The 14,696-nt window shown below is 34.5% G+C and overlaps 1 protein-coding gene across 2 annotated transcripts; it reads left to right on the top strand.

Annotated features, from left to right (window-relative positions):
- Window positions 1–8,225: 8,225 nt before the first annotated feature.
- LOC131623312 (serine/threonine protein phosphatase 2A 55 kDa regulatory subunit B beta isoform-like) lies at window positions 8,226–14,286 on the top strand. Of its 2 annotated transcripts, none has more exons than XM_058894315.1 (14): window positions 8,226–8,715; window positions 10,430–10,533; window positions 10,662–10,760; window positions 10,854–10,973; window positions 11,075–11,281; window positions 11,474–11,565; window positions 11,664–11,782; window positions 11,956–12,079; window positions 12,476–12,599; window positions 12,735–12,803; window positions 12,899–12,990; window positions 13,072–13,149; window positions 13,234–13,304; window positions 13,427–14,286. In XM_058894315.1, exons 1-14 carry the CDS (start codon window positions 8,604–8,606, stop codon window positions 13,561–13,563), a joined length of 1,548 nt encoding a protein of 515 aa, XP_058750298.1. In that variant the 5' UTR covers window positions 8,226–8,603; the 3' UTR covers window positions 13,564–14,286. The 2 variants fall into 2 exon arrangements, with proteins under 2 accessions (XP_058750298.1, XP_058750297.1); XM_058894314.1 differs by having other exon boundaries at window positions 8,227–8,715; window positions 11,075–11,284.
- The last annotated feature ends 410 nt before the right edge of the window (window positions 14,287–14,696 follow it).

Here is a 14,696-nt window from a genome sequence, read left to right as displayed (position 1 = left end):
AATAGATAAGGTATTATAATTAAAATTACAAATAAAAGATATGAGTTAAGAGGTAGTGCATTGACAGTGTAAAATTGCAGTGACAGTGTAAAATAATTTTACACTGTCATCAAATAGAAAATCATAAATGTGCCATGTTATTAAGTTTTTTTAAATAAAAAAATGGTTTAATTGGATACATGGGTGGTGATTGGTTGACAGTGTAAAAATATTTTATACTGTCAGTGCATCACCCATTTTCTCAAAAGATATTTATAACCATATGATAAATGTATTATTAAATCATTAACCAGTCTTTAAATGCATTGACTATTAGTATTACAAAAATTAATGATTAAATAAAATGAATATACAAAAATTGATGATTAAATAAAATGAATGAGAAATTGGTACTCAAGCCTATTATAATTGGTTCGTTTGGTTTGAGTACCCTTATCAAAGGCGCTGTAGCTCGTGGAGATATTCATGGTGTTCAGATATGCAGAGGGGCGCCTAGTGTGTCCCACCTGTTTTTTGCTGACGATAGTTTTTTATTTTGCAGGGCTTCTATTGCTGAGGTGTCTCACCTTATGGATTTGCTTAAAATCTATGCCACTGTTTCGGGACAGGAAATTAATATGTTTGGGCTGTAGGTGGAGCATTGGGAATGGCGGTAATATCAAAGTCTTACATGATCCTTGGCTCCGTGGTAGCAAGGATTTCCGCATCATTGGCCTGTTTCCTCAAGGTGTGTACCATCTATCGGTTCAATATCTTCTTTTACCCAATTTTAAGAGTTGGAACACTCAACTTGTTAATTCATTATTTAATCAGGTTGTTGCGAAAGATATCCTGAGTATTCCATTGATTGAGGAGGTGGCGGAGGATAAGTTGGTTTGGAACGAAGAGAAAAATGGGATTTATAGTGTTCGTTCGGGCTATAAACTCTGGAGGAATTCTCGGTCTTTTCAACCAAATGGTAGAGTGGATGGAAATTGGGATAGCTTGTGGAATATTATGGCGCCGCCTAGAGTTAAACACCTCCTTTGGCGCATTTGTAGAGGTTGTTTACCGTCGCGCAGAAGACTTAGACAACATTATGTTCAGTGTCCGTTATCTTGCCCGGTTTGTGATTCAGATGTGGAGGATGATTGGCATGTTTTCTTCGGTTGTCATGCGACTAATCTTTGTTGGCAGGAAGCGGGCTTATCTAATATTGTTGACCATCGGCTTCAAACTTTTAGTGATGCTAAGGCTTTTATCCTTGATATTTGTAATAAAGAAGATAAGAAAGAGGCGAGTCGTTTTGCTGTAGTATTAGAGAGTCTTTGGAAGAATCGTAATAACATTGTGTGGAATAATAATAGAGAGGACCTTTGTAGAATTGGTACTCAAGCCTATTATAATTGGTTCGATTGGTTTACTGCCCGAGAAATTCATACGCCGAATAATGCTCCTCAGCTTCTGTTGGTTTGGATTCCGCCTCCTGAAGGATGGATAAAATGTAATGTTGATGTCGGGTTTAATCATCTTTATCAGACTACTAATAGGGCTTGGTGCCTTCGGGACAATATAGGAAGGTTCCTCACTGCAGGTGTGGCTTGGGACAATGGCATTATGTCTCCCTTGGAAGCTGAAGCTTTGGCTCTGAAGGAAGCTATTCATAATGCTTTAGCCATGGATCTGAATAATGTTATTTTTGAAAGCGACTCTCAGGTGGTGATTCATGGAACTAATTCTACGGTTACCAATAGGTCTGAGTTTAATGATATTATCATGTATATCCAAAGATTGTTGAGATCTGTTACAAACTTTGAGGTTAAGTTTATTAAACGTCAAGCGAATATGGTTGCCGACTCGTTAGTCAAGGCGGCCAATTCTTGGTCTAGACGTAGTGTTGTTAATGTTGCTCCTCCTTGTATCGATTGTCATTTATTTAATGAAATGAGTTAAGTTTGTTCTTGTAAAAAAAATGAACGAATCCGGTCAAAAAATAAAAAATAAAATAAAATGAATGAGAATCTAGAAGATAGATTAGTAAGATTCCAACCGCTGGCAGTATATACAGAAAAACAGCTGCTACGTTACCACTACGCCACTATTCACATGTCATGATTTAAAGCTTTCGGTAGAGTATAGTTGTCAATTATTTAAATGAGGCCTTTTTATATAGCTCAAAAAGTGAGGCCCAAGGCAAAGGCCTTGTTTGCCTTACCTTTGGGTCGGGCCTGCTTTCAATACCTCCTTGATTGTGTTTCGAGTAGGAACTTTAAACAATGATTGGAGAGAAACAAAGACTCTTCTAAGACCAACGTGATCCACAATTGATAGTGGATAATCGTGCATAATAATAGCTTCAGCAATCAACTTCTTCATATTTTTTGGGTTATAAGTTCCAATTCCCAACTCTTGCTTTCCTTTTGAGATAGTAGGTAGGAGAAATGGATGACGTTGTCCTTTGTCATGGTTTGTATTCTTGATATTTTTTTGAATACAACTCGGGAGATGTCCTTTCAAGTGATTTGTTCTATTTCTTGAAGTGCCAATGAGTTGTTTTTTACACCAGATGCATTCAGCCTTTTTCTTGCCCTTTCACTTTCATCTTTTTAAATTCTTGCCACACACTACTTCTTAGTTTCTTTGTTGCAGGTTCTAAACTTGTATCATTTTCTTCTTGCTCTTGTTGCCCTACATCAAGTGTCGGACTCGGATTAGAAGATACCTCCTGAGTCGGTGGACATGTACTTTCTTGTATAGGATTAGATGTTCCTTCCGGTTCTGGGGTTGTGTTCGCTAGATTCATTTGACCTATAACAAATAAGTAATTAGAAATAAGTGATTAGAAATAAGTGAACTATTCAAGATAAACAATGTGAGATTATGTAATAATTAAATAGATTAAATAGATTTATTTGCTACACATTTTCAAAGTTTCCTAAAAATTAAGCAAGTACCAACCACTTTAAACAAATTTAATATGTTATTGGAAAGAAGAAAAAACATAAGAAATTAAATAAGGTTAGGAAAACAATGAATCATGAATAAAAATCCAAAAATGATCAAGCTTATTCCAAGCATATCATACAAAATAAACTTGGATGTTAAGCAATTGATAACCGAATGACTCAACAGAAACCAATTGATCCATGCTTACAAATTCAAAAGAATAATATAGAATAATCTCTCTCAGTCCCTGTTTCTCTATGGATAAAGGAGTGAGATTTGACTATGTTGTTTTAAAACCTTAACTCCATCGCTTCTTAAACTTTTCCTGAGGAGGGGAATCAAATAACTATAAAATGATATATTGTAAAAAACAAAGCTAAAGACATCAAATTAATATAATGATGAGATTCAATTTTAACAAAGTGTGTGTATGCCATACATCTTCTGCACCCAAGAAAATGCAATAAAAAGGGCAAATTCAAACACTTATGTGACAAAACAAAAACAAAACATTTCAAGAACACAAGAAATAATATCTACATATTATTTTGATACCTAAAACAGAACTAACTCAAAGAAGAAATTGCAGACAAGAAAGAGCTTCTATTTTTGTATACCTTAGAGTCAAGATGATGGTCCAAGGAAGGGGATGGTCGCTGAAGGAATGTTGTTGGATTGTTGCGGCTGGTGGTGCGGAGGAATGAAGGAGGGGATGGTGGTGGGTGACTGCCGACTAAGTTGAGTCCAGTGCGTCAGTGAGTAGTGACTACAGAAGGATGGACGAGATGGTTTGGTCTTCTTTTTGGAAGAGAAACCCTAAAATTTTGTTACACTTATATATATATATATATATATATATATATATATATATATATATATATATATATATATATATATATATATATATATATATATATATAAGTATAAGGGCACTAATGTAATTTCATGTTTAAACGGGTGTGATTTCGGGTTTTGGGCATGGGTTTTACACTACCCAAATCCGCATCCAAACCAAGTCAACTCGGGTTTTCACCCGTTGACTCGGGTTCGGGTGGGGTTCGTGTGTTTGGGTCTGCCTGCTATCCCTATTTCTTGAGAGATTTCTTGTTCAGTGTCTGCTAGCCTTTCAGATTATCTAGAATATCCACTTGCTGAGATGATGTTTCAACATGTGTTTGAACATCACTAACGGTACTTCTCTCAAAAGAATAACTCAAAAGCATACCTTGTTCTCCTTTAGGATAAGATAAGAATATTTGAAGACTTCTCAAATAATATGTTTTTCTTATAGATGTCACAAGAAAAAATACACGATTCTATCCACCAAGATATTCACCTTGCATTAGACTTGGTCAAATCCATTAGAGTAGATCTTGTAGTTTTATAATAGTCGGATGTTGCACCTTTTAGTGTGACATTTTGACTTCATTTTCCTTGAACACCAAGTAAGAGAATAAACAAATAAATACATGTGGTAAACATAAATATCAATTGTTCTTAATTCCTCTCAAGAGCTCCATATATCTCATTAGAGATAAAATATCCTTTTCTTAACGACAATATCTACAAACTTCACATAATTGACTTATGTTTATCACAAAAGTCATTAGCCTTTTAGTAAGAAAATCATTACTAATACTTAGAGATTCCATTCAGTAATCTTCAGTCATCCAATGCCTTTAATTCCCCTTGCAATATCACCAGCACAAATAAAAGCTGATAGATTGAGATTAAACAACCACCAGTTAAGCATTTTTACTGCAGTCGAGTGTTTGGAGTAGACAGAGTCAAAATACCAATTATCTTAGTTGAAGATTCAAGATAGGTATGAGAAATTAGGCAATTATTACTTCCCTGAGTTTTAACCACTGCTTGGTTATACAAAGTTGATTTTGACCTTAGAGTAGTCAAAGAAAAGATGAACAAAGGAACCTGTTGCACTCAACTTACCACATATGAGATTTCTTCTGTGCAAATATCTGTATATAGCTAGAGTACCCATATGTTTAGCACAATGTTGCAACATTTAGACAATATTCTTGACTCAACTTGCCTTTGATTATAACAACCTTTTGTCACTTGAGTTTCTCTTACTAATAATAGCTTGAATACTCACTTCCTTCTAGGTTTCCAATAATCTTTCCACTTGAGAAACTTCCTTCGACTGAGATATATTATCCTTACAGGCCTGATTAAGATACCAAGTATGAAATTTGATAGAATTACCTCATCTTGTAGAGAAGAGATGATAGACAAATCTTTATTCTCTTAGACATAAGATAAGAATTAGTCACCTCCTGTCTTCTTCATGGTTAACAACCTTTTGTGATGGATGCATAGATCTTTGAATGAATCAGTTATCTTGAAAAGAAAGAAATCTTCAAAACAGAAATCCTTATTAAAAATCCATCTTCTAGTCAAACCAGTAACATTCTTGGTAGATATAAAGTCAGGAACACATCTTTCATTTAGACCAAGAAATAACCAACACATAAAGTTTTTCTTTGAGATAGGTAGGGCATTCTGCTCCAAAAAGAATCCAAGGTCTTTACACTCACTTCATTGAATGTTTGACATTAATTGAATTTCACCTCCAACTCCAGCTTCATCTTGAGTAACATCGACAAAACAATGTCAGAATAAATGTTCAGAACATTTGTCCAAACCTCTCCTCAAAAACAGAACAAGTAGGATTTCCTTCAAAGGAACATAAAAGCCATAAGAAGTTCTTCACAATATATCATAACACAAGTTCCTTTAGAGTTCGAAACAAAAAAAATGATTTTTTCATGAAAAAACTTGTCACTTTTCTGTCAAAGTTTTTGATTAGAAAATAAAGTATTCCTTCTTGGACCAACCTCACATATGAAAACTTTTCTTCCAAACACACGTAGATGTGCCTTTATGAGTGGACTTGAGAGTTCCCAAGTATCTTTGGCCATGATACAATTGATAAAGGATGTGGAACAAAGACATCAAGGTTAGATAGACCCTCTTCAGACTCTTCACTTGTGTCTTTCTTAGCATCAGGATTCTTCCAACATGACATACTTCAAAATTCCACTAGCCATTGATTTCCATAATGCTATCCCCATAGCTTTCTAAAAGACAAATGGTACTAGAAAAATATCTTTTGAAGCTCACCCAATAAACACACAGGGTGCCTACTCTGATGTCAATTGAAATTTCTGGTACAGACATAACACATGTTAACTTAACTGTCTTACATGCTGTCATGACAAATGTTATGACATTTGGAAACAAACCAGATTCATCAGATCGAGTTTGATATTAATTAAAATTGCAGAATAATAAATAACATCTCGAGATGTTAACCCAGTTCAGTGCAAACAACACCTACTCTGGGGGCCACGAAGCTACGAAGGAAGTCCACTATCACCAGTACTAGTTCAAAGCTAAGCAACCCCAGTTTACAACTTCTCGTATAATCACTACCCAACGCTACTTTTGCGTAGAAGTTGACATCTAGATCCGAGAAATTGCCATTCCATTTCAAATCACCGCATTGATATCTAACAGTCCTATTCCTAGTGTCTGTATAAAAAACAAACCAATTTAGAATATCACACTTCCATTACAAGAACTCTACTCTTTTACTTGAAAGATTTTAGAGTGAGAACAAAGAACTCACCTCATTTAAAGACTTCTGAGTGAGAACAAACTGCTTAACAAATAGTTAAGCAACATACAGTCTACCACACAGTATTAAAAGATACGTAGGAAACTTGAAATACAAGAGACTTTCAAAACATTTGCTTTCTAACCTTCCCCTAATTTTACAAGTGAAAAAACTTAGTTAAATTAGGTCTAGGGAACTCTTTAAACCATGTGCTTCAAGATTATTTACTTGATCCACAAGCTGAGAGTTGCAACAAATCTGCAGAGAATTCTTTTTGAATCTTGAAAACAAATATTGTTTCAATCTTCTTATTATAGAAACTTTAATTCTGACGGAGATTTGTTTCCTCTGTTCTAGATTAAATATTATTGACTTGCGTAAATCACTGAAATATATCCAAAGAAAATATCATAGAATAAATTTAAAACAAATCAAATCTGTCAAAATTTCAAACAGCCCGTGCTCATCTTCTGATACAAGATGTCAAGACATCAATCAGACATTTGATTTTTCCTGTAAGCTCACACTCAGTTGTAACAAGAGATCGAGATGTTATGACATCTTGATTAATACCTTTAAGCACCATTTTTTTAGCAAAATTCTGCCAAACTCAAAACCAAGGAGCTAACAATCTCCCCCTTTGGCAAATTTTGACTAAAACAACCAAGGACAAAACAACACAAATATATGTCAATTCAAACGCAGTTACATAAACATAAACTACATGCTAAATATGTAAACTTTGTACATGAGGAAGAAAATGAAATATACTTCCCCTTAGACATAGTTCCAATATACTACCCTGAACTCTGTATGTGAAGACCCACATAACTCAGAGCACAAGACACAACCACACTCATAACTCAGATCACACAACACAATACAGACATAATCAGGATGTTAGAACATCCTACACGAGATTGTGCAAACACAACATAGAAAATACTTAGCAGCAGAAGCAAAGAAAAGAAACACACAAAAGAAACCAACTCAAGACTCAACAGACAAACTCAAGACTTAAACAGAGACAAACTCCCCCTTAATTGTTGAATTCCTCAACTTAGAGACTAGACTCAATGACACTTTTTCTCCCTTAACCAAAAAGTCACAATCTAATATAATTTTAAGTGTGCTCAAAAATAAATCTCTAAACACATAAAAAGACATTTTCAAATGTGTGAATCATAATTCCCTCATTATGACCAACTTTTTTTTTTTAAAGTGCAAACAACATTTCTCTTAAAAATAAACTACACAACCACGAACTTAATTCCCTCATTACGACCAACTTTTTTTTTTTTTTTTGAGATAAGATCTTAAGAGTAATGGTGAAAGAATATAAAAGAGATGAAAAGGCAAGGACAAATATGTCATTTCCCACAAATCTCACCTTAGCCTATTCCTTTCAACAATTTCTGATCCTATCACAAGTACATTGTTTAATTAATTAACTAAAAATTTCAATCAATCCAAAATATTATTCTCTAACCTCACCTCCCTTTCTCATCACAGACCATTCACATAACAACACTTTCACCACCAACCCATACAAATACTCTGCCCATTGAACAACCTCGTATGACAGACACGTGACGTTATCAGAAACAAAGAAATTATAAATAAAATATATTTTTATTTTTATTTACGTACGAAAAGAACAAACAGGAACCTATTATTGAGAGAGAGAAGAAGTAGACAGAGGAGAGAGTGTGTTTTTGCTTGTGTTGTGTTTTGTGTTTTTTAGCATCTCCAAATCCAAAGAACCGTTTGTTCGTCAATTTTTATCCTAAACAAAATTTTTCCCATTTTTTTCCTTAAAGAGAAGACAAAAAAAAAAGGAAAAAATTGTTTTTTTTTTTTGTGGGTGTTGAAGAAAAATGGTCGAAGTGGAAATCGAATTCGAAACAAGGGTGTGAGAAGAAAAAATTGAATTTTTTTTTATGGGTGTGTTTGAAAGTATGATCTTGTGAAAACCCAGAAAGGAAATCTTCGATGCGTTGGTAGATAGAGATTGTTGTGATTTTTTGTTGATTGGAAAATGAACGGTGGCGATGAGGGTGTTGTAGCTCCGGAGGAACCTTTGCAATCGTTGGAGTGGAAATTCTCGCAGGTTTTTGGCGAGCGTGCGGCTGGAGAGGAAGTTCAGGAAGGTAATTGTTTGTTCACATGTTGTGTTGTGGTTTTTTTGGAGGGTACTATGTTGTTGGATCCACTTTATTGTGTTGGGATTAGGGTTTGGTTTGGATCTGTTTTGGATCGTGTTTGTGTGATCGATGTGTGATTGTGAGAGGGTGTTGTTTAGTTCTGGTTTTTTGTATTGTTAGTTTTTATACTTGATTGGATTGATACGATGAGTGTGAAAGTGAAAGTGAGGTGTTAATGAAGTGGTTTTAGTTTTGGATTTGACATTGATTTCAAGTAGTTCTTGTTGTGGTTAATTGATTTGTTAAGATTTCGATGCCAGTTTGAGTGTTTGAGGTTAGATCTTATTGGTGTGTAGTGTAGATTGATGAGTGGCACTTGAGAATTGACATGGAGCAAGTGAGTTTGTGTCATAGGAGGAGGAAATATAGATGTTCATACGCGCATGTTTGTCATTTTGTTTGAAGTTTCAGAGTGTAGATTTTGACAAACTAATGTTGGCACTCCGTGATTTCATCACTCATCGGCCGCCATGCCAATCCAATCATGTCTTAAATAAATTTGGAAGAGATTGGGTATGTATCCAACTCGTGTCGTCCGAGTGTCATACAAGTGTCGGACACTGCGACACGCCTACTCTCAAAGGCATCCGTGCTTCATAGTCTCAACTATAAGCCGTATATGGTGTTGAAGCATTTTCTCCACCTGCATGTGTGGTTAAGATGACTGTGCCACATTCTGATTTACAGGTCTATTGATAATTGAAGAATATAGATCGGAAGGTGCAGAGGATTGTTGAACTTTGTTTTCACTGTGTTGATCAGAAATTACAAATTTAAACTAACTAAGGTCTTAAATAGAGTAAAAAAATGCGTTGGTGGTTATTAAAATTAACTAAGTGTAATTGGAATGTGAAACATAGTTATTTTACCATTTTTTGTTGTGCGGGAGCAATGATATCTTCTATAGAAATAAGACCTGTCTAATATGGATGATTTGATTCTACGTTGGTTTAGTTTTTGGATACTTTTGACACGGCACCTTGCTAGATTATGGTGGTGGAGATTTGGACTTGGCAAAAAATCATTGTTTATTTTTTCTCTGAAACCTTGCTTTAGGAAAGACGGTTTAGCTTGCAGCAAACATGTGGTATTCATGTTAAGCTGCAAACCAAGATCTAGGGGTCTGTTTGGATAAACAACATTTTTCTAGCTTATATCACAACCGCTTATCAAGATAAGTGCTTATGAATAAGCCCGCATAAACTATTTTTATAACAAAAGATAAAATAAATTTAAATTGTTTTTTTTATATATGCTATAAGTTGTTTTCATAAGCTAACTTGGATAACTTATAAAAATAAGTTCAAAAACTTGTGTGAAAAATATCATAAGTTGGTTTGATAAGATCTGTCAAACAATGTCACCAAACATTTTTTTAGTTGATAAACTCAAATAAATCAATCCAAACATGCCCCTAGGCTGGTTTGAAATAGCTTATTTGAACTTATCTACTCACTGACGTAAGCACTACTACTGAGACTGTTTGTGAGAGCTTATAGAAACAACTTATGCCATTTACAAAAGTTATTTTCAGCATATTCGAACAACATCTTGATTTTATCGTTTCTTATAAAAATAACTTATAAGTACTTTTCCAGTACAGAGTGATTGACCAATCTAGATTAGTTTCCTAATTATCTATTCAACTTTGTTTCCACAGTGGACATAATTTCTGCTATTGAATTTGACAAGTCTGGTGATCATCTTGCTACCGGTGATCGTGGTGGTCGAGTAGTTCTCTTTGAGCGGACAGATTCAAAAGATGTAAGTCTGATTTTTTGCTTCTCCTGTTTTTTTATTTATTTCCAAGCAAACGTATCAACTTAGTTTTGAATGAATCCTTGTAACCAACTTGGTATAGTTACTATCTGTGTATTTATTATGTAATTTAGCCGCATGGATCAAGAAAGGATTTGGAAAGTACCGACTATTCTAATAGCCGGCATCCTGAGTTCCGCTATAAAACCGAGTTTCAGAGTCACGAGCCCGAGGTAATTTTTCGTCACCAGGCACCCGTTAATGCTGCTAAAACTATCCGTGGCTCAGAAATTTTGATGTTTATAATACGATGATTGTTGTTTCAGTTTGACTATCTTAAGAGCTTGGAAATAGAAGAGAAAATTAACAAAATCAAATGGTGCCAAACTGCTAATGGTTCTGTATTCCTCCTATCTACAAATGACAAAACAATTAAATTTTGGAAGGTATGAAATGAATGCACACGGTGTTAGTTTTCATATGAATTAATATGATTGATTTGTCTCTGACTCCGCTTATTCTTATCGTCTTTATCTGAGTTAAACAGGTTCAAGAAAAGAAGGTGAAGAAAATTTCTGACATGAATATCGACCCTTCAAAAGCAAATGGAAATGGATCTATCGCAAGTTCGAGCAATTCTTGTATCCTTAAGCCACATCTTGCAAATGGAGGATCTTCAGATAAAACATATAGTTATCTAAGCAGTGATTTCTCATTTCCACCCGGAGGCTTACCGTCACTAAGATTACCCTCGGTAGTTGTATTCAACCTTCAGCCTTTGCTGTTGAATTCCTTTTTCCAATATTTATTTATTGTGTATAGTATAAGTTTTTTTTTGAAAAGTAGTTACGGTTCGGTTCTATGCTTCATTTTTAAACCGTGACAATCACTTGTTCGATATGTCGTAATGCAGCTAGTGCTTACACTTGCATTGTTAAATATGTAGGTAGCTAGCCATGAGACCAGTCTGTTGGCTCGATGTCGTAGAGTATACGCACATGCTCATGACTATCACATCAATTCTATTTCAAATAACAGGTGATTTAGTTATCTTGAGTTCATATCTACATGGTTTTTGTTGTAATGCACATTTTTCTGAAATCTGATCGCATTTGAATTTTGGTAATATCTTCCAGCGATGGAGAAACTTTCATATCCGCCGATGATTTGAGAATAAATCTTTGGAACCTGGAAATTAGCAATCAAAGTTTTAATATTGTCGATGTAAAGCCTGCAAATATGGAGGATCTTACTGGTAAGCTTTCAGTACTATAGTTTTATGTTAGTTAAAAGAAACTCGGCGAAATAACTTGTTCAGTGTGATGGTAGTTAAAAGAAACTAGACGGTCTTTTGGACTGAGTTTTGTAAATTGTACTCTTTTTTATTAGTATTGGTAGAGTCATTGACGGTAGATAATATTATTGCAGAGGTTATAACATCAGCTGAATTTCATCCGACACATTGTCATACATTGGCATATAGCAGTTCGAAGGGCTCAATTCGTCTTGTTGACTTGCGGCAGTCAGCCTTATGTGATTCCCATGCCAAATTGTAAGATCATCTTTAGCTGACATTTTTCGTTTGTCGTTCCTGGCTTATACTTATTTATGAAAAGGATTTGGCTCCTCGAAAGTGAAAAATTAGGGTCTGTTTGAAATAGTTTTTGTTTTTAGTTTTTAAAAACTGAAAAGTAAAAATTAAAATACAATTTAGCCATTTCAGTTTTTTGCTTTTAAAAACTGAAAAATTGTGAAGAGTTTTTAAAAACACATTTGTAAAATATTATATTCAAACAAGTTTTTAGTTTTTAAATTTTCAAAAACTAAAATAGAGTTTTTAAAAAGCCTTTCAAACAGGCCCTTAGTTTTCCACTGCCGATTTTGATTGCATTTATGAAGTTTTTTATGCCTGATTGACTCACCTCACCAACATTTAACTACTGTGCAGATTTGAAGAACAGGAGGCCCCTGGATCCAGATCATTTTTCACAGAGATTATTGCTTCCATCTCGGATATAAAATTCGCAAGGGAGGGAAGATACATACTTAGTCGTGATTACATGTCTCTGAAGGTTTGAAAGCTTTATTGTTCCATAATCCATGCTTCTGTTGAACCCAGTGACCATTATCTCTCTATGTTTGGATACCTTCTGATTGTTATGTTCTTAACCTCTCTGGTCGCATCTCACTTCTTTCTTGCTTGTCAGTTATGGGACATTAATATGGATTCTGGCCCGGTTTCAACATTCCGGGTTCACGAGTATTTAAGGCCAAAGGTTAGATTGCTTTTGGTTATAGATAAATGACGAGTAATGACTTTCTGCTACTTTATCAAGTTCTGTTAACTCTTTCTCCAAATTTAACTGTGCAGCTATGTGATTTATACGAAAACGATTCAATTTTTGATAAGTTTGAGTGTTGTCTGAGTGGCGATGGATCCCGAGTTTCAACCGGTTCTTACAGGTTTGATTCAACTTCATCTGTCTGTGCTCTCGTTGTTATCTTTGAGCCTGCATCTTACTATTTTGTTTCGTTTGATCCCAGCAATCTATTCCGCGTGTTTGGTTGCGCCCCGGGAAGTACAGAGGCGACAACTTTGGAAGCCAGCAAAAATCCAATGAGGTAACATTTTATATCGGAAACTCCAACACAAATCGTTCTTTAGTTGGCATTATGTCATTTATATGAACTTTTTCATTTCCTCAGGCGACAAGTTCCAACACCATCTAGGCCTTCCAGATCAATCGGAAACAGCATCACAAGAGTCGTACGACGCGGTTAGTTTTCTTCCTTCTATTTAACGACCTTGTCATAACGTGTTGAAGTATTCACAAGCACTTACATGATAAACACTTATATTATAAGCACTCACTTGATTAAGTTGTTTATCCAAAAACAGGAGCTGAAAACACCGGTGTCGATGCAAACGGAAACTCGTTCGACTTCACAACAAAGTTGCTACACTTAGCATGGCACCCGAGTGAAAATTCAATCGCCTGTGCTGCTGCAAATAGCTTATACATGTACTATGCATGAAGAAACAAGGTTGGAAAACACACATTTGCTTTGTTAACCTGTTTTTGAGGTTACTTTGCTATGAAGAAGGTTTCTTTTCTCTTCTTTACCAAACACCAACCATTAAGTTGGAAGCTACATTAAGCCATTATTAACTCACACACTACAAAGTGCCCTTCAAAATATTTAGCTCAGAAAAAAAAAAAAAGATCAAGAAGTGGCATTTTTTTTTTCATTTTTCAATTTTCATTCTTCTTCTGACCCAAATATTTGTTTCCCCCTCCTTTTTCTGTATCTTTTTGTGAAAAGAAGGTGCAGTGATGAATGGTTCATATTGTGTTTGGCTTTGAAATGAAGAAGAAAAATTGTGATTTGTAGCATTTCCTACAAACAGATAAAGATAAAAGATAAAAATGTAGTTATTTTTATTTTTGCCTTAGATAAGATAGATGATGATGATGATGATATGTCTTGTGGGATGGAGTAGTGGAAAACAAAACAATGCTGTAGTGTATCATTTTTTCATTGATTATTTTTGTGTTGGGAATTTTTATTTTACAACGATGTTTTAATGTTGTCTAGTGTTTTTTTTATTGATAATATACAGTCAATTTTATGTATAATGTTAAAGGAAGTAATAATTTTAGGTTGTAATGGTCTAAGGATAAACATGTTGTCTCTATTACCAAACTTTGTTGGTTTACTCAATGTTGTTATGGTTGGGATTTTTCTTTTGTTGGTTAATTTCTTTTCTAATGAGGTGTTTTTACCCAATATGTTGCATGCGATTATTCTCTTCTATTTTTATTCATGCAAACAATTTTTTTTCTTCTTTTTTTAGTTTTAATAAAGTTGTTAACAAACTCTTAAACAGTTGACGGTACCAACAAAAACAATTTTAAAGTCCTTACATTTAAATGACAACAATTTTGAATTAATTAAAAAAGAGACACTTAAGACATAATTAAGTTTCTTTAACCACTCATTAATTACTGTGATTATCTAACATAATTAGAAACAGGGCACCACATCAGATATATTGCAATAACAATTTAAATATCAAGAATAACATAATAGAAATAGTCACAACAAGAAGTTACGACTAGTTGTCATCTAGCAGAATTGCAAATTTCTTAAAATATTTCACACACACA

Source organism: Vicia villosa, unplaced genomic scaffold (genome assembly GCF_029867415.1).
Source record: "Vicia villosa cultivar HV-30 ecotype Madison, WI unplaced genomic scaffold, Vvil1.0 ctg.000060F_1_1, whole genome shotgun sequence".
Classification (NCBI taxonomy): Eukaryota; Viridiplantae; Streptophyta; class Magnoliopsida; order Fabales; family Fabaceae; genus Vicia; species Vicia villosa.
The sequence above is the reverse complement of the archived record's forward strand: the minus strand, read 5'-3'. Positions and strand labels throughout refer to the sequence as shown.